Source organism: Centruroides vittatus, unplaced genomic scaffold, assembly GCF_030686945.1.
Source record: "Centruroides vittatus isolate TY-2023 unplaced genomic scaffold, ASM3068694v2 contig_955, whole genome shotgun sequence".
NCBI lineage: Eukaryota > Metazoa > Arthropoda > Arachnida > Scorpiones > Buthidae > Centruroides > Centruroides vittatus.
In genome coordinates, this window is record NW_027122634.1 from 8,336 (window position 1) to 29,704 (window position 21,369).

Below are 21,369 nucleotides of genomic sequence, written 5' to 3' on the forward strand. Positions count from 1 at the left end.
AAGTTCTCTCCATTCTCAGTTCCTCAGCGTAGTTCTTCACCATCCGGCCGTTTTCATTGTGGAGAAAAAGAGAAAGTAAAAATGGAAAAAATACTCTATGGAATTTTTTGCGATATAATAAATTTCCGAAATTATGATTATGATACTAAAGTTTTTTTTATTATATATTAAAAATTTTCAATAAATAATAAGTTTTTATCTGGCAACACTTAAATTACGCTTTAAAAGACGTAGTGTGATGTTTTCGTGAACAGCTGATTTTACAGCTGACGATTATTGCACGTGTTTAATAGATATTTCTCAAAATATGGAAGTTTGTGTAAGAGCTGTAAGATTTAAAAGTGGACGTATAAAGAATGTTATTGATTATAATATTCGAAGGTTATCCAATGTAGAATTAACCTCGCTCAGATATCCTAATATTAAAAGAAAAACATATTCGAAAATATCTACATCTCATTTAGAAAACTTTGGAAAAATTCTAGGAGATGAAGGAATGATTACGAGCGGTAGCGATCTCGAAAGCTATAATACAGACTGGATGAAAACTTGTCGAGGACAGAGTACGTTGTTACTTCGACCGAAATCTACGGAAGAAGTTTCTAAAATCTTGTCTTATTGCCATAAAGAAAATTTTGCGGTATGTCCACAGGGTGGTAATACTGGTTTAGTTGGAGGTAGTGTACCTGTATTTGATGAAATCATTCTGTCTACTGCTAGAATGAAAAAAATATGGGAATTCAATGAATTGTCTGGTATAATGATTTGCGATGCAGGTTGTGTGCTCGAAACTCTTGAGAGTTTTGCTAACGGAATAGGATTTATGGTGCCATTAGATTTGGGTGCTAAAGGAAGTTGTCACATTGGCGGAAATATAGCAACTAATGCAGGTGGCTTACGCCTTATCAGATATGGATCTCTGACGGGTAACGTGCTCGGTTTGGAAGTGGTTCTTGCCGATGGAAGAATTTTAGACTGCCTCTCCGCTAATAGAAAAGACAATACGGGTTATAATTTGAGACAAATATTTATTGGTTCTGAAGGTACTCTAGGGATTATTACCAAAGCTGCAATTTTGTGTGTAGTTAAACCTAGCAATGTAGCCATCTCGTTTCTTGGTTGTTCGTCATTTAATGATATATTAAAGTTATTTAAGTTAAGCAAGAGTATGCTATGTGAAGTGGTTTCATCATTTGAAATGATGGATCATCATGCCTTGGATGCAGTGGAAAAACATCTTAAATTAAAACTTCCAATATCCCATCATCCATTTTATGCTTTAGTTGAGGTCTCTGGTTCTAACGAAGAGCACAACAAAGAAAAACTCTCTGCATGGTTAGAACGTGGTATGGAGGAAAACTTGATCAAAGACGGAACCATGGTAACCGAACCCGGCCGTATTCAAAATGTGTGGGGAATTCGAGAGAGGATAACCGAAGCGTTACTTCACGAAGGATACACTTATAAATATGACATCTCTTTACCTTTAAATAATTATTATGAGATAGTAGATATAATGAGAGAAAGACTTGGTAGTGGTATTCTAAGATGCTGTGGATATGGACACATTGGTGATGGAAATGTACATTTAAATATGACCTCTACCAATTACAGTTCTGATATTTTGAATCAAATTGAGCCTTTTGTATATGAATGGACTGCTAAACACAAAGGTAGCATTAGTGCTGAGCACGGCTTAGGATTTAAAAAAAGAAATTATATCAAATATAGTAAATCCCAAAATGCTATTAATTTAATGAGGGATATGAAAAATCTTTTAGATCCTAAAGGTATTTTGAATCCATATAAAGTACTTCCAGATGAGTAATCATAATTTATAAATGATTAATGAAACTTATAATAATAATATTTTTCATTATAAGTTTCAAAAAACATTTTTATATACAAAATATCTGTACTATATAATAATAATAATACAAAAATTTAAACAAGGTCTTGGGAAAAATGCTCTTTTCAGATATTTAAACTAATTACTTTGCTGTACATTAACCACAAGCCACGGTGGTTCCTTCAGACTAATCAGTTAAGTTTGATAAATGATATTATTTTTGAAAATTCATATTTATATAGATTTTAAAATTATTTTTATATGAAATAAGAAATATATAAATATATGTATATATTAAATTTAAATGTATTTAAATCTTTTTTATTACATAATTTAAAAATGTTTGTAAATATTCAATTATTAGGTAAAAGTTAGTAATTACTTAGTCATATTGGTTAATATTACCTTAGGCAGCCAAGATGGCGGCTTGTCTCTGATTCCAGCAAGGAAACAGTGGGACGCACGTTCTAACCTAACCTAACCTAACCTAATAATTCTCATAATTATTAGCAATCAAATTATTAGAATAGGTTAGGTTAGGTTAGAACGTGCGTCCCACTGTTTCCTTGCTGGAATCAGAGACAAGCCGCCATCTTGGCTACCTAAGGTAACATTAACCGTTATTTCAAAGTAGCTATGAATAATAAGAAGATAAACAATGCTAATCCTCAATGTGTTTGAAAATAAATGATTTAACAATAAAAATTTATACACTTAATCATATACAGTAAAACCAAGCCCAAATTATCAAGTAATAATCAAATGAAAATTTTGGATTCATTATTGGGCTATAATCTAGTTAAACCTATATTTATACATTTAATTAACAAGCTTATATCCCACTAATCACTTCAGTATTATCATTTGATTATTAATACATTTAATGAATGAGAAGAACAAGATTTCAAAAGTAACTGATTATAAACTTAAATTTTTTTTTCAATTATAATATGATGATAAAAGTTTTTATTTTAAGTTTCAAGTAAAAGCAATGAAGCTGGGCTTTTCCTATTATAAATATAAAACTAATTTCTTTTATTTATTCATAGGTATTTCTATTAAATGTTCTTAATTGGGACAAAGAGATGATATATATATATTTATTATATATTATCAGTTATAGCTATGGTAGTAGGTATCATAAATGAAGTATGCTACTAAATACAACATCAATGCACTCCACATGTTCCAAACTAGTGTTTCTTTAGTGTTTGACAGAAAAATATTCATCCACTCCAGAACTGTTAAGTCTGCTGAATGTAGCCAATGTGAATGCTTTTCATTTTAATCTGTTTTTAATTTCAATAAAAGTTTTGCTTATATATTCTATTTCTATCTATTTAAATTTGCATCATTTTATCTAAATCACTTCATGCACTTTGTAATTAAATCTTTGTTTTAAAAATTTTTACAAATATTCATATTCTTTTGTTTCTGACATAGAATATTACTATAAAGTATCAAACCTTCCACTAAATGATAAAACTGGATAATAATGAAGTATGATTCAGTAATGTTATGTCAGTCCAGCAGGGTGAAAAGATACCATTCAAACGTTTTCAGTCTATGGCGAAGGCCTTTTTCAGGAACAAACAAGTTGTAAAATGGATCAACGCTATCTCCAACCTATTAACCGGAGTTAGTGAATTTTAGAACAAATTTTACTCCAGTTAATAGGTTGGAGATAGCGTTGATTTATCATTCCGGGGTATCAGAAGGATTAGAAAGTATGTTGTAAAATGGAATGTAACATATAATACGAAGTTTAAAAAGTTGAAATGATAGAATTCTAGGATTGAATGCTGTTATGTTGTCAAAATTAGCAAATTTCATTGGATATGTACTGGATCACAATGACAGATCGTAATAGGTTTGTCACGCTCTGGATTTCTCATTTATTATGCATTTAGAACTCACTGGTTCCTGAAGAAGGCCTTTGGTGAAGGCTGAAAACATTTGAACAGAGTTTTTTTACCCTGCTGGATTAATGTAAAGTTATTGAATTATATCAAACCTTTCTATTATGAAAATTTTAGTAAAGAATCTAGTTTTTAATTGTTTATATGGACATATATATATTCATACTACTAAATATATTCTGTTTAATAAAATTTTATATTGATTAATTACTGTTGAGCATTATTTTCTTATATTATAAATTTCAATATTTTTAATTTAAAAAAAAGTAAATAATGATAAATGTCTGTTTCAGAGAAAATGCCAAGTTACGTAATATAAATCTACAGATAAGAAATATTCTATCATAATATACTATTCTATGAAAAAGTAAGATTAATGACTCAACATAAAGGGAAATGTAATAGAAAATAAGTGTCTGATATCTTGAAAAAATGTGTGAATAATAATCCAAACAATTACATTTTCCATTAATATTTCAAGTAGCTTATCTATTAATATGAAAAAATTAGATTTTTAATATTAATTGATGGCACTGAATGACCAGTATGGTTATATCTAAATTAATTAATTTAATTGGTCTGGAAGTGAAGATGGAATAGAAGTCAGGGTAACATAACTGGGCAATGCATCTGCACAGTAAGCAGGAGTTGTGGGTTTGAGTTCCACTCCAAGCCAATCTTTTAAAATTTTCTAAATTAAATTTAATGTAAAATGGCAGCTTAACAATTACCTCTAGCCAAATTGCTTAATTTCTTATTAATCAATTAAGTCTGATAAAAATCTTGCTGTTTGTTTGATTGGTAGGAAGTTTATTGGGTTGTTTGTATGTGTTGTTATCTAATTTTTAATTTTTGATCAGAAAAATTTTTTAACTGAATGTTTAATATACTATAATCAAAGAACCTCTTAATACCTGTAGTGTGGAATTTTCAATAAAAATTTGTTTTGTGTACAAACACTAAAAGTATTAATTTTTGAATATTTTTTTGTCATAAAAATAATTTGACTACATATTAATGTGTGTTTAAAAGCCATTCAATATGTTATTCTTTTAGCCTAATTGAAGATGTTAAAATTGTGTTAGAAGAGATGAAAGATGCCAAAGTTCTGAATAAAGATGACAATTTTCATCCATAAGTTTATATGCTATACAAAACATAGATTTAAGTTGCAATATCTTCCAATCTTTTATATCCTTCATTGAAGCCTGTTTTTGTAATTTTATTGAGTTTCTTGATTTAAAAAAGGGTTAATGAATCTATGTTTAAATTTTTGCTTAAAGCATTTGGATGTAGCTATTATTTTGGCTTCTTATTTCAAATTAATATTTAAAAGTTAAATGATCATTTTATCTAATTAATCAATTTTATAATATTACATCAATTTGTTAGAGCTTATAAGATTAAAAGAAAGTTACTTTCATATTGAGAACTATTATAAAATAGTGGGTTTGACAGCATAAGTTCCAAAATCTGATCTAATGATAATCAAGTACAGTACATGTATAAAATAGGATAACTGCAAAATATTTTTCAAGCAGTTGCTTTAAGTGTTTTACTTTATTCTTGAATAATTTTGCATCAGTTATTAACAACTACTACTATAAGTGAGATGTATACTCGGATTAAATTTACAGTATTATTGCAAACTTTGTTATCTTTAGGATCTATGGTTGGAAAAATTTTATAGCATTTTAAAATTTTCCTGATAAGAACAATAAAATAAAACTGTAATTTTTTTTTATCCAAATGAAACATAAACAATATCAAATAATTTGGAAATGAAGAGAGAGAATGCTTTTATAAGTGTACTAGCAAAAATTATTATAACTTAATTTATAGAAGAATAATTGTAAGATGTATTTTGAATGAAACAAATATGTAGTTAAATGTTTGTTAAATGTTTTTTCCTACTTTTAAAAGCACTTAATTCTCTAAAGATGTGAAATGATATCTGAATATATTTTTCTTGTTGTAAAATTGGAATAATGTCTGAATAAAATAATATTTGCTTAAAGTTTGGAATTCTTTAATTGCTTAACTTTTTAAGAAATTTACATTTGTACACAAGGGAGTTTCCATTTTGTTACAGATTAAATTCTATATACTAAGGACAGTATATAAATTAAATCTGTTTTTTAGAAACCTAATATTTTAATTAGAATAAATATTTTTTATAATTTACTATTCCTTCATCAGATCCAATTCACATTTAAATTGTATGATCCATTTACATATTCAACGTTATATTTTTCTGTATTTACCTTTGATTATTTTTGTATTATTTGTTCAGCTCTCACACATTGACCTTAAGTGTTGGACGAATACTTTTGAATTTGACATTGATTTAAATTTTGATCAGATTTGTATTCCATCTTTAGAACCTGAAGAGAAGAGAAGAAACATTTTAAACCTTTAAAAATGGTTTAAAATGTTTCTTCTCTCAATAAACTGAGTTTGTTCAATAAATGGATTTATGGTGTTTTTGTAGTTTTGGATAGTAAATACATTCAGTTCTTAATTCGTCACCACTGAATAAATTGACATACCTTTGCTGTCTTACACTTGTTTAGACGTCTGATAAGTTGACTCCCCTCCTGAAAAAAAAATGTGAACTCATTTTTCTCAGGAAGGGAGTCGACTTATTTATTAATATATAGTTTATATACATGTTAATAAAAATGCCTTAACATTTTATGTATTTTTAGATATAAAATAATAACAGATAAACAAAAAGAAAATTTACAATCTATCAACATCACAGCAGAATCTGATTTTGCATTTTTTCAGTCGTGCATTATCTGTAGCACCTGTTTCACATTTCTGTTAGAAACAAGTGTCCGAAAGCTAACGACGCTTAGGCTGAAGGAAAAATACGAATTTGTTTCTGAATTTGAATGTAAGAAAACTTTGCAAGCCGAATTTGCAAAACAAAAAAACCTTCCTAAAACAACGTTGGTGGGAATCCCGAAGAAAAAAGAAGAAATTAAGAAACTTTTTCTTGGATTTTCATTGCGACTGTCTCGAAAACGCTAGAGAAAGTCATCGTACAAAGATGTCGAAGATGCTCTCGTATGTTGGCTAAAGCAAATTCGTTCGTCGAATCTTCCTGTTTCGATACTGAAACAAAAGGTGATGGAAATTGCTGGGTTCTTGGAGTAAAAAACCAACTTTAGTGCCAGTGATGGCACTAAAGTTGGTTTTTTACTTTTTACTCCAAGTACTCCAAGGACACATTTTCAGTTCCCCTTGGGGTGTCGACTTATGCGGACTTGACCGTATATATAAAGTCTAGCAAGCAGTTGTATAACTTTCCCAGCTGCTATCAGATTTTATTTTAAAAATAACATAATCATAATAAAGAAAATTGTATGTGGTGCCATCTGTTATGAGGTTTTGTTTTAAAAACTTTTTATATTATTTATTATAATAAAATGGCAAAAAGCTTAATTTTGAGACTACTGATGAGTTTTATAAAAAGTTGTAAATGCTAATAATGAGTAAAATCATCATTAAGTCTGACCTCTCTTGAATATAACACGACACCCTTCTATTTCCCCACCCCTTAAACACGAGCTACCATGCCAAATTTTGTTTCTTAATATTTACCTCATCCTCAGATATTAAATGAAAGAGATGCCATCATACAATTTTTATCCATTTTTTTTTTTTTTAGTTTTAGGTTCAGGGAGTCTCCAAAACATGGAGATTTGCAAAATAGAGAGTCAGATTCCAATACTTTCCCTTGTTATGTATACATAACAGCCAGGAAAGGAAAAAAAAATACATTCCATAATATAAATGATTCATCTTACCATTTCTTGAAGTGTTTTCACGATAATCTATTATAAAAAATTATAAGGCATTCATCATTCCATTAAAAGCCTTAACTCTCTTCTATTTTCCGAAATACATGCATTAAGTCAGTAAAGAGACATATAGTAAATGCATACCATATCTTTATTAAAATCCTGTAAGAAAAATATAATTACCATAAACTATTTTAAGTACACTTTATGGTATGACATGGCACTGGTGATCACTGGATATTATCATCATACAATATAAAATATTTAAAAGTTTATATATGTTGTAAAAATTCACAAGTATTTAAATTAGAAAATATCACAAATTCAGGATGATGATGATTTTAAATAAAACTATTGATATATTTACATTGTGTAAAAAATATATTTGCAGTAAATAATGTCAAATTTAGTTTTAAGCTTATTGAATTAATCAAATGCAATTATGTTTTCTTTCATGAATTATAATACTATATTCTTTTTTAAATCAGCATAAATGTATAAAAAATAATCTTACTGGAAAATACAGTACAAAAATACTAAAGAAAATTTAGATTAGAGAATAAGATTTGGAATTATTAAACAATAAAAACCAAAATATTTTACAATTGAATAATAAGAATTGTTTGGTGGTGTTTCACACAAATTTTTATAAATGATATGGTTTAATGTCTGGTGTTCCCATTAAGATATCGAATCTCTAAACTGTCCAAATGACACAGATAACAAAATATATGCTATAGCATCGTAACATCAATAATGCAGTAATACTGCTTGAAATCAACATCTCTCTTATGTTTTGTAGAAAAATATATATTCATATTTTATAAGATGTTGTTTCACATTGAAGTTGACACAATATATACCCTGAATATTTCTCTTCTTAATCCTTAACAGGTTTTACAATTTCTTCTAAAAGAAAATAAAAATAAGCAAGTTAATTTAACATTATTTTAAAAAGTTTTGAATAAATTTAAAAAATACAAACCATTGTATACTTTTAAAATTGATTCACATACATATCTATATTGACTCTAAAAGAAAAAAAAAATTTTTATTAATCTATAAGAATATAATGTCTTTAAGTTCATTTCTTATAAAATGAATTTCTTTACTGTTGTTTGAATGAGCATTGCCCTTTGGTTTCTCATTGTTCGTACAATATCTAAAGGATATATTGGCTGATTGGCTTCAATTAAACACATTACAGTTTCCATTAAGATAACAACTCCTGTTCTTCCAACTCCAGCACTATTATATTTTAAAATTATATGATTGAAAAAATTTTCATTTTCTATACATTTGAAATAAAAAATTTTTTACCTAAATCTTCACCTAATCACTCATGCATTGCATTCCATGTTTTATTGGAAAACATTTCACTTAATCACCCATGGACAATTACACGGAAGTTTCATCTATTATAATCACATAAATTACAGAACAGTGAAATGGATACTTTTTCACACATTTTTCATCATAAGTATTTTGTCTAATAGCAGACAAGAGTAGAATTAACAACAATTTCTAATTCTTCCAAAATTTTCATACATTTATTATTTTTTAAAGTTTTTTTATGATATTCTCTCCAAGACCAATCATATAAAAATGGATTATTTTTTTCCACCAGCTCATTAAGGTTTGCATTGCAACCTGCCATAACTTTTGAACAGAAAATGTTTCCTGTTAGCTGTTATTTGATGACATCTATCCATCAACATTTGTAAATAGATCATTGCTACGCAATGATCTATCCAAATCATTTTGGTGGACAGAATTGTATAGTGGAAAGTAGCCTTTATGGTACAATGGTATTAAAGAAAAACGTTTCACTTAATTGCTCATGAGCATTTAAGCAAGCATTGGACAATTAACTGAGTCTGTTTACATAGGTGATTAAGTGAGGATTTGTGGTAAATACCTGCAATGAACAATTATTGGTTCCATTGTTTCCTTTCTCTTCTGTCTAATTTGTCCAACAAAATTAAAAAAATCTTCATCATCTTCTGGAACACCGTGATCCGGCCACGATACATATTGCATCTGTATTATTCTACGTAATTTATTTGTCTAAAAGTAATAATTTTTAGCAAATTTTAATAAGTCTCAAAAAACAAATTATGATGTAAATTTTACCTCTACATTAAGTACAGAAAATTGCCGAAAAATTCCAGTTGGTGTTTCCTCCTCTTGAACCAAAGTTATTTGTAATGGACCATATTCAATTGACTCTCTCAGAGATTGAGGCCAATATCTATAACATTTTGCTTGTCCTTGTTCTGTTAAAGTTGTAACCATAACAATAATTGTAGAATCCTGTTCCCATACCATCTGAAATTTCAAAAAGTAAGACATAATTTTTATGTTTAATTATTATATAAAAATTTAATAAAACTATATATTAAGATTTTTAAAATGTTTTAGCATTATTTTAATTGTAAAGTACAAAAATTAAAATGAAGTAAATTCAAACCTGCCAAAATTCTGCACAGGTATTTGGAAGAGGTCCCTGGGTAGCAATATACTTGTTTATAATACCAGTATTAGGTATTTCCATCTAAAGATTAATTATAATAATTTAAATTTTTTTTATAATTTTATCTTAATTATAATAAATGATACAAAAAAAAAGCTTTATCTGATAAAAATTAAACAATAGACTAATGGTGGCTTTCCCATTATCAATGTAGGGCTACAGCCTTTCCAGAAATTTTGATAAAAATTAAATTAAATACTGAATAAAGTTTTAATTAGGAGATACATGTATTCTTCAAAAAAATAAAAAAATAAATCATATCACTTTAAATTCAAATACTCATGGCAGATTCTTTGTGACAATACATAAATGTGACACAACGGTAAAAATTCAACAAGTTGCTTAACTTTCACAACAATATTTAAAACTGTGTGTGACACCATCTGTTATATTTTATTATTAAAAACTTTTATATTTTTAATTATTATAAAATGGCAAAAAGCTTAATTTTGAGGATAGGGATGGGTTTTATAAAAAATTGTAAATGCTAATAACAAGTAAAATCATCAATAAGTCCAATCCTATTTGAGATATAGCACACAATCTCCTTTTATCTCTTCATCCTCTCAATTTTTAACCACCAAAACTTAATAGTATCAATTCCCCTGCAAAATTTCAGAAATTTTTGACAAAAAACCCAGAAGTTATTAAGCTTCAAATAAGATAAACAAAATTGTCCCCACCCATGCACACACAGACAAACTACTGAATTTTTTTGCATTTCTCAATGTTTCAAGATCCCTTGAGTCGAAAAATGTACAATCTTTGGGGGGGGGTCAATTTTTGACTGATCGCCATACTTTCCCTCTGTTATATATAACAGAGCTGGGAAAGTAAAAGTAGTAACTACTGATACTTTTCTTTATGACTTAGTAAGAAAATTGCATGTAGATTCTATAATATCTAGCCACTTAGGTTTTAGAATTGATCATTTAGCTCTTATTCATTATAGAGGCGTAACATATCAGCTTTCAAGATACTAATTTAGGTACAAGTGTCTAATCCATTAAGATGTGAATTGATGGTTAAAAAATAAAAGACAACTAAAGGTGAGGCATACTTTATCTTTGATAGTTTCTAGGAAAAAATCGCCGTAGAAATGAACATCTGTAATCACATGAAAGATGCTTCACAATTTTTAAAAGACAATCTTAGTAAGTTTAGAATGAAAGATAATTGCATTTTAAAACAAACAGATAACCTGGACCCCTTTTCAAATTGACTAAACCAGATATTTACAGAAAATTATATTATTTAAAAATACAGAATATAAATACAATAATACAGAAAATTAGATATATTGTATAATTAATCAGAAAGGCTTAATTTACTTCACCCTCCCGTAAGAAAGTCTCGAGCTGTTACCAATTTAGACTAATTGAAAGCTAAGTTGTTATATACATACATTCACATAGCTGGCATTTATGTAATCAGTTATCCCTCCATGAAGAATTACTCTTGTTGTATCATCTGTAAATAAGCATTAAAAGTATTTTATTGTTTTAATAATGGATTATAATTTAAAATTCTGTTTATTTAATAATCTTAGAAAAAGATATATCTACATGGCAATATATCTTTATATCTATTTCTTGCTTGATTTTCAGGCAATTTAGCAGTTTTCATAGTTGTTCCTGGTTTCTTTCTGTACAAGTGCTAGATGATGATGATGCATAAAATGCAAAAAATTCAAAATATGAAACAGTTAATAAATTGAAAAATATTTTTTAAAAACTTTTAAATTAACATTTTTTAGAAAATAATAAGTTTTCTAAAAGCATTCATTAAAAAAGTTTATATGAAATATATAAAAATACTTTGCTGATATTTTTTATTAAATAACTATATATTTTGAAGACTAAAATTAATAGTTTATAATGTATTAAATACTTAAAGAAATTTCTTTTACTCATAAATACAGCCATTTACAAATTTTTAAAATGTTTATATTGTTTAATTAAAGTTTGTAAATTAAATATTGTTTTAAATTTGCATTACATTTGAAATTGTTTCAAGTTGAGAAAATGGTCATTGAATGGCCAAATATATCATTAAAAATAATAATAATGATTTTGCCTTCCTGGCAAATAGTCGATTTTGTAAACTACTCTTAACAGCTTTTCTATTTTAAATTAGATTTTTGTACTTAATTTTTAAAAAGTTGTATGATAGCTAGCAGAGAATTTTAGTTATGCAATTTAATAATTATGCTGCTGCATATTAATAATAAATTAAATATAGAGATTATTAAATTTATTACAGTAATATTTTAACAGAACTGAATTAAGATAAAAAACAAAATATAGATATCTTTATTTTGCTTACTTCAAATTGTGCAATAGTAGCACCACTTTCTAAACCATCACCAAGAAGTAATATTGATTCATCTAACAAACTTGGCTGTCGAACCAGTTTGGATTTATCACGAGGTATATCTGGTATATATTGAAAGTCGGGTTCTTCAACTCCCTTTTTAACTTCAACTAAAATAATAAAAATGCAACTGAGTTATAAATTTAGTTTTAAACTAAATCATATCAAAATTTTTGGGCTATAATCCTGTTATTTTTTATTAAACTATTAAACTAATGTGATCTACAATTACATGCTGTGTGAGAATCTGGAACTGATTACAAAAAAAAAAACATAAAAGTTTGATTTTGAAATCACATCTCTTACTTGCCTTCTTTTACCTGATGATTAAAAAAAGTTTAATAAATAGTCACTGGAGAAAAAATTAGAAAGTAAGAAGGAAAGAAGGGCAATCAAATAATTCTCATACAAATTTATAGACAACTTTCAAAATCAAATCAGAGCCTTAAGTTGGATGAGGCCAAGCCTTATCTTACTTCCTTGCTGAATAATTCCAGTTAGTTTTGTTTTTAAATTGCTTTAAATTGTACAGGATGAAAAAGTGGTTTTAAGATCTACTCTTTGTCTCTTTGGATTAAAAAGTCCATGAAATCAGTTTTTACTTTCAGTTAAATAATTTGAATAATAAACTATGTATTTGTTTAAACGAATTCTAATTGAATTGTTTTGACATGCTTTTATTGCTTGAATCAGATAAATGACTCTAATATATAAATTGAGTTTTTATCATTGGGCATTTACAATATTGATTTATTATAACTCTTTTATAATTTTTTCTAGTTATTAGACTATTTTTATTTCCATTGATGTACTCTTGCATAATTTGCATTAAGTTTATTTGTACTCTTAGATCTTATTACCTTATTTAAATCTTCATTTTCTTAAATTTGAAAGATGTTCTTAATATATTTCATCTCAATAAAAATTTACAATAGTAAGAGACATACCGTGTGGACAAACTTTCAAAACTAATTCCTTCGTTGCTGTATCACATGATGTTTTTATTAATTTTACAACCTAAAATATATAAATAACAATTTAAATTTTTATTACTTAATTTTTTTGCAACTTTATTTTTATTATTAACATCAAATTAATAATAAAATTCAATATGATAATATAATGCATAAATTGTAAAATTAATTAAATATAAAAATGAAAGAAAAACTTACCTGTTCATGAGTCATTCCATTTACATCTGTTTCATTAATTGCTAATATTTCATCACCTTCATTAAGTTTTGGTACACAAGTATCTGAAGGAGTGGATGGAACAACTCTGGATACAATAATTGGAAGATTTTGATCAGCTCCACCCTTAAAAACAAATTAAAATAATAAAATTGCATATGATATACTTTAAAATTTGTTATTAATTTTATGGTATTATTGTTTTATATCATACAAAATAGCTGAAATATTTGGAAAAAATATTTTATTAAAATAAAAGTTACATTTGAATTGTGTTATTAAATTTAAACTGACAAATTTTTTAACTATATTAATGTTAATTTTAACTAATTATAATTGAAATTTGATGCAATGATATATGATGGTGCCTTTATCTTGTTTAAAAATTAACAATTAGAAATCAATTTTGAATAAATAATTTAGAAATTCTAGAAAAAAATGGATCCAGACTGGGATTTGAACTCATAATTACAAACTTATTAGGCATGTTATCAGTTAAGGTATCAGGACATAATCTGGCAGTTTAGTTTACTGTTTGATAAAAAAAATTAATTATAATTTAGATTTAAAATTTCTTTGTATAACTCTAATATTACACAAAATATATCTGTTCATAAACTAACTGCACTTTACAATCACTTGGTATGGCAATTTTGGCAGTCTTTATTCAAGCTATTTAATATTGAATGTTAATATTAATGCAAAAATCGTGTTTATATTTTTTTATCATTATGCTAAATTATTTTTTCTTTATTAGATCTCTCCAATGCATGCTGAAGAGTGATGTTTAATTTAAACTTATCTTGTCTAGTAGTGATGTTTAATGCTTTTCTAACTTTTCCTATTTTTTTTTTTTTATCATGTTAAAGTATATGTATTTTTACTATGTATCATCAGACATGTAATTTGGGGTTTCCTGTAGATTGGTCAGTTTGGTAAATAAATAAATAAATAATAAATTAAGGCTGACTATTTTCCATTTCAATTTCAATGTGAATTGACACCTCACTTAAGATTTGTTGATTTTATTTGTAATAATTTATAAATTCTTACAAATGTTACAAATATTCATTCAGGCTATCTTCCTGAACCACAGTATTATATATTAATGTATTATCTACTAATAAAGCAGATAATACATTAATATATAATATTTTGGTTCAGGAATATTGTATGTCTGTACAAAACACACATCTATAGCACTATGTAACCACTTTTATCATTTCTACAACAACCAAAATTAAATTCAAATATTTTCTTAAACAAACCATAAAATTTTAACAGCTAATTGAGTAATCATTTATGATAATTTTTGAGTTTCAATTCATTTATATTCAAAAAAATAAATTACTTTGGATACAATAGTCCAGCTTAAAATTGAAAGGTTTCATTTTTTTCTCCCTTGTTTTTTACACATTATAACTACTAAATAAAATAGAATAAAAATATGTCATAAGTAATTTGTGACAATTATAGAATTTAACAAAATGTTTTTGTAATTTGAATTTGTTATGTTCCAATATAAAACAAAATAAAATAACTTCTGTTCTGTACTGACACAATGAAGTGACTTCTTTCAAACACTTGGCAGGTTATTCATCTTCTTAATGGAATTCCATTACTAACTGAATGAAAACATGAATAACCTGCCAAGTGTTTGAAAGAAGTCACTGCATTGTGTCAGTATAGAAAAACATAAACTACAACATGGTTTCACCAGAATCGACAAAAATAAAATAACATTAAATAACAAAACTCCATTTTCTGACAATACTCTGACAATGGCTCATTATAAAAATAGATATTTGCTGAGTTTGGTAATTGATTTACTAGCATATCAAATTTTCATCTAACAAGATTTTTATTTGTGAGTCTTTTGGTCAAATCAGGCTTATAATTGTGTTAAGATTTTGAATCAGACCCATAAATTATAGGTCATTCAATTATATATGGAATTCAAATAAATATTCTTTATAAATACATAAAAAAACATCTTGATAAAATCAATGAATCTAATATATTTTTGAATAGTTAGTTTCAATTCATTTGAGTGATCGAAAAATTCATTTCTTCAATATTCAATTTCTGTAAAATTCATCTTAATAATCAGTTCTCAAAGAATTTTCAAGTTTGTTTTTCTAATATGGTTACTAAAACTTTGTTATGTCAAATAAAATTTTCTGAGTAAATTTTACTAAGATTTCATGAGTAATTAATCCGAAAAGAAACTTTACAAAGTAAAAGATATTAACTTATCTTTTAATTAAATATATTATAATTGTACATCATTCCTATTTGTTCAAAAATATAAAAATACTTATATATAAAGATATTCAAAATCACAACCATTTAATCTTTATTTTAATTTTTTTAATGCTTCAACACCATAAGTGAATTCCATATAATGGTACTAATTTTGAAAAAAATTAAATATTGATAGCATACATTTATATAAACATACATAAGATACAGTTTACTTCAGTATAATTCCTGACTCAAGTATGTTAAATGCCTTTTTGGATATTCTGGTTGAATAAAATTTATTCAACAAAAACATAGGTAATGAAAATAGCAATAAATTTTTACAATAGTAACAGAACTAATAACTGACTAATTTATAATATTAAAATTACCTTGACGTTAAATCCAAATCTTCCTTGATTATCAGGTTTCATTCTTACTGTAACAATATTTGATTCTTCATATTTTTTGGTCTGAAAAATTTCTTAATGTTATTTTATCATATCTTACTCGAATTTCAAATTTAAATTTTTTATTACTAATTTTTTATATTTAGTTATTATAAAAATCTAAACAGTTTAAAATAAAAAATATATCATTAACTATATATTTTAAATACTTATATAGTTTATATAATTCTGCACAATGATTATTTTAACGTAAACAGAAAAATATGTCTACATATTAGTAGTACTAAATATACTGAAATAATAAAGTTATCATAAATTGAAATTAAATTCCTACTGAGGTTTTTATTCTTTCGATATTATTTACTTTCTAATAAAGGCATTCTTGCCATTGGATTTGATTCATTTCTAAAAGTTTGTACAGAAGTCAAATGTTTGAAACTTGAGCAATACAGTGGTATGTTATAGAAACCAACTTTAAATTACTGGAAATTAGACTTAATATGAAAATTATCACCTTTAATTATCCAGCACAGATGTTTTAACAAAAATTTATCATACCACTTAATTTTCATATTAAGTGGTATGTTATAAAGTGAAAACAAAATCAAAAGATTACCAATGTCTGTATTCAAATCTGACACACCTCAAAACTTTGAACAATATTCCATTTTAACTTCCATTATGATGTTAAAAAGAAACCTTTCACTTAAATGATGCTTCAATCTGAAGATGAGATAAAAAGCATCTTGAAAAGCATTTAATAAAAAAAATAATTCAAAGGAGAATTCTATATTTACATAACAAGATAAATTTTTGTTTTTTCAACTTTAAGGAGTTGATTTTCACAAGAAAGGTTATAAAGTGAGTCCATTCTTAGAGAACTAAAAAAATTTATAAACTCTCTTATTAAGGTTTTACTTTTTGAAATAAATATGTATAACAATTCATAAATAATCATCTAAAATGTTAAAATCATATATTAAACATACAAAAATTAATTTAACAATCAATTTTGCTGTTATTGAAACAAAAACTGATAGAAAGTGCCTCCATACAATAGCTCAAATTTTTTGTTTGTCAGATGAAAATATGATATTTGAAAGTGTAAATTTGGCATACACAAAGCAAGTTAAAGGAATCAAAGTATCATGTAAAAATACATTCTCTTGTACATGATACCTTGATACTTTATTGAGTTGTTCAAAAGACAAATATATGAAAGCTGAAGAATGCTTGTATATGAATAAAAGCATTAAAAATAGACAAAATTAATTTACAATACTGAAATTTCATCATTACAGAAACTATATTAAAGATTAGATTATCATAAATTTTCAAATTTGGTTAGTTTACTGTTATATAAGTAAAATAGTTTATCATTTATTTTTATATAAAAAAATTTGAAAAACTATACATTAAAAACTTACCTCTACCTTTGTCTCACGTTCATATATAGTACATTCAAGAATTTGTTCTTCATCATCATCCATATAATGGATTAATTTTGATGGAATATTTGGTACAAATGCTTTAGCTTCATCACTTAAATATTAATGTTAGTAAAATTATTATTATTAATGTTAAATCAAAAAAAAAAATTTTAAATTGCAAATTATAGTAATAAAACATTGGTTCATTTTTGCTTTAAATTAATGATGTATATGTCATGGCTGAAGCTCATGAATCCGATAAAGTTAGGACTAACTAGCTAATGCTAACTTTATCCAAGTCTTTTGATTAAAGCAAGTAACAATCTATTAAACATTAATGAACTTTATCTGTATAAAACTTCCTTTATTCAAGCCACAAGAAAATAAAGTAATTTACTCTTTAGCCCAGACTCAAATTGAACAAGAAAGGCAGCATTGGAGAGATATTTTGGAAAGACTACTTGCAATTGTAAATTTTTTAGCATCTCACAATTTGACCTTTAGAGGTTGTAAACAGAAATTAATATCTGACTCAGATTCAAGTGAGACTAGCGGCAACTTAATAGATTTAGTAAAGTTAATAGCCTGATTTGATCCAATGTTGCAACTTCACCTAAAACAAGTAACAGACAAGACGATTAATGACCACTATCTTGAAAAACATATTCAAAATGAGCTTATACAATTAATGGCAAGTCACGTGAAGACTCAAATTGTTGACAAAATAATAAAGAATAAATATTACTCGATTAACTAAGAAATAAGGATTTAGCAGAAAATACAACAGATTGTCAGTTGGTTAGCGAATGCCATTCTATAGAAAAGGAAATAACTACCCATGAATTTGTAGTTGCTCTCGTCGTATGGTATGACATTCTTACAAAGATAAATGATATAAGTAAAATGTGGCAGAGCAGAAAAATGCACTTAGATGTGGCTATACAACACCTAGATGCATTTACACATTAACTTGACAATTATCGGGAAAATGGTTTCCAATCATCTTCGGTAACAGCGAGAGAAATAGCTGAAGAAAATGATATTGACAGAAAGTTCAAAGTTGTGAGAAGATGTAAAAGAACGATTTTTGATTATGACGGGAAAGATGAAGCTCTTGAATTGCCCACAGAAGAGATTTTCAAAATAAACTATTTTTATGTCATTGTCAACAATGTACGCGCAAGCTGCCAACCTAGATTTGAGGCACTTAAACATCATGAGAGTATATTTGGTTTCATGTATAACATAAAAAGATTACAGGAAATTAGTGATTGTCAACTTTTGAAACTATGCAGTGGCTTGCAAATATCTCTAACAGTAGGAGAAACATCTGATATTGATGGACACGAATTGTATGAAGAACTGAATATGTTTATCCATGTATATGAAGGAAACAATGACATTATCTCGGTGCTGAAATATATAATAGAAAAAAATTTAACTAAAGTGTACCCCATTATCGAAGTAGTCCTGAGAATTATTGTCACCACACATGTGACAGTTGTGTCTGCGGAAAGGAGTTTATAGAGGTTAAAAATTATGTTTTAATAAATTTTAACCTCCATAAACTCCTTTCCGCAAATTAAAACATATTTGAGGAATTCGATGACTCAAGATCAGCTTTCAGCCCTTGCTCTTCTTTCAATTAAAAATGACATAGCTCATTTGTTAAATTATTGTGCTTTAATTAAAGATTTTAGTCTTAGGAAAAGCCGCAAACATCATTTTTAAATTCCTGCGTATATCTTTTAAGGCATTTATGTACAGTACACCTCAGTTTATCATCATTAATAATTTGTCATCTTTATGTTTGTTAACTTTTATAAACCTTTAATATAATATTTTAAAACTCTAAATTTATTTATTTATTTATTTATTTATTTATAACTTTTGCATTTCTCATCAATCATCAGAAATACCTACTTTCAATTCACATACTTTGCACAAAGGACAAGGGTCTCACAAAGATCTGCCACCTGGAGCCTTGCAATGGTTAAGGCTGCCGCTGATTTTAACTTTCCTTGATTCATGGACTTTAGCCCATGAATCAGACAAATTATGTTTGTATACATATGTTATGTACACAGACAAACTAAATACTATTAAAGATTTTCATACTAATTTTTAGTTTAACCAAAGTTTCAAAGCAATAATAATATATTTTAGCTTTAACTAATTAAAGCTAAAATATGAATCAAATTGAGGAATTTTGTTAACAATTTGAATTATCTTGATTCCTATCAAGAATGAAATTGATTGAGAGAGTCAGTATTTTGAATGGCAAAAATAAAGACTTTAATCCATCTTGCCATCTTTGAGATGGCAATAGATTAGACAAAACTTTTCTCTCCATCAATCACAGATTCAGCAGCAGAAAAGATAAGATGGCTAAAGTAATGAGTATTTCATTGACAGATTATGTAAATAAGATTTTAAAGCATTGTACTAAAAAGTAACATTTCCATTTTCAGTCATATGATTGACAAACTTTGTCCAAAGTCAACACAACATTATCCAAGAAAATACAATTGAAAATTATAAATTCTTTGAAATGAAACTATTGTATATGTTTGTAAATGAACAATTATTATATGTTTTCCTTTAAATATAAGTTTTATGATTTTTCATTTGAGTTTTTTATTAACTGACCGACGACTGGTGTTAATCTTATCAATTGAAAGAATATCTATTGAACTGAAAACAATGTTTTTGAAATAACCAAGTAAACCTTTCATACTATGCCATAATATATGATAAATGAGAAATAACTTATGTAATATTTTTTCAAATGCATAATATTAAATCTTATATGATATAATACAAATATTATTCGTAATAATAGAATTGTATGCATAATGTAGATACAGTCAACTCGCGTTAATATGAATCATTAGGGGAACAGTAGTCATTTTATCAAAAGTTTGTATTAACAAATTTTAGGGTCAAGGCCAAAGTCATATAATTTAGGAAGTTAAGGCTTAAGAAACAATTGGAATCTCTAAAATATAATACAGTATTTGAATTAATTTACTAAATAAAGTTAAATAAAATAAAATTTTTGTGTATTCTGAAACCGTGTCTCCTTTTATCTGTTTTTACTGTCATGACTAGGTGCATAGACAGACAAACAAATAAAAATCAGCAAAACAAACAAAAAAACAAGAGCTCAGACATAAAATATATAGCTTTTCCTTATAGCCAAGGCTTCTTTGAAGAAATAAATAAAGACATCAACAAAATAAATATAAAACTTGCTCCGAGTTATGAAAAATTGCAAAAAAAAAAAAAAAAAAAAAATACAAAAAATCAAGCCTGAACCGAGCAATTAGATAGAAAATACATATAGCACAATAAATGCAGTCTACTCAATATCATGCACCTGTGAAAACCTGAAAAACTACATAGGAGAAACAAAAAGGAAAGTAGAAATACGACTAAAAGAACATATCTCAGATTTGAAACATAGAAGGATAAATTCAGTTTTTTACAAACATTGCACAACAAACAATTGTAATATAAACAAGGATGACATGAGAATTTTACACAAGGAAACAAATTAGTACAAGAGAAAATTTAAAGAAAATTATGAAATAATAAAAAGCCAAAAAAAAATTT

The 21,369-nt window shown here is 26.6% G+C and overlaps 2 protein-coding genes across 2 annotated transcripts in view; one reads left to right on the forward strand and one right to left on the reverse strand.

Moving 5' to 3' along the window:
* Positions 1 to 243: 243 nt before the first annotated feature.
* D2hgdh (D-2-hydroxyglutaric acid dehydrogenase) lies at positions 244 to 2,247 on the forward strand. Its single transcript, XM_067282460.1, has one exon. The coding sequence runs from the start codon at positions 308 to 310 to the stop codon at positions 1,826 to 1,828; it is 1,521 nt and encodes a 506-aa protein (XP_067138561.1). The 5' UTR covers positions 244 to 307; the 3' UTR covers positions 1,829 to 2,247.
* A 5,490-nt stretch (positions 2,248 to 7,737) lies between these two features.
* LOC136985219 (tyrosine-protein phosphatase non-receptor type 4-like) overlaps positions 7,738 to 21,369 on the reverse strand; it is a 42,964-nt gene continuing 29,332 nt past the window's right edge. Inside the window, exons 14-26 of the mRNA XM_067282454.1 lie at positions 17,752 to 17,866; positions 16,307 to 16,387; positions 13,656 to 13,799; positions 13,431 to 13,500; positions 12,436 to 12,593; positions 11,676 to 11,766; positions 11,516 to 11,580; positions 10,048 to 10,131; positions 9,711 to 9,905; positions 9,496 to 9,644; positions 8,690 to 8,825; positions 8,563 to 8,608; positions 7,738 to 8,486 (exon numbers count right to left, since the gene is read on the reverse strand). Of these exons, the coding sequence (XP_067138555.1) occupies positions 8,458 to 8,486; positions 8,563 to 8,608; positions 8,690 to 8,825; positions 9,496 to 9,644; positions 9,711 to 9,905; positions 10,048 to 10,131; positions 11,516 to 11,580; positions 11,676 to 11,766; positions 12,436 to 12,593; positions 13,431 to 13,500; positions 13,656 to 13,799; positions 16,307 to 16,387; positions 17,752 to 17,866 (1,363 nt within the window). The 3' untranslated portion in view covers positions 7,738 to 8,457. The remainder of the gene's footprint in view (positions 8,487 to 8,562; positions 8,609 to 8,689; positions 8,826 to 9,495; positions 9,645 to 9,710; positions 9,906 to 10,047; positions 10,132 to 11,515; positions 11,581 to 11,675; positions 11,767 to 12,435; positions 12,594 to 13,430; positions 13,501 to 13,655; positions 13,800 to 16,306; positions 16,388 to 17,751; positions 17,867 to 21,369) is intronic.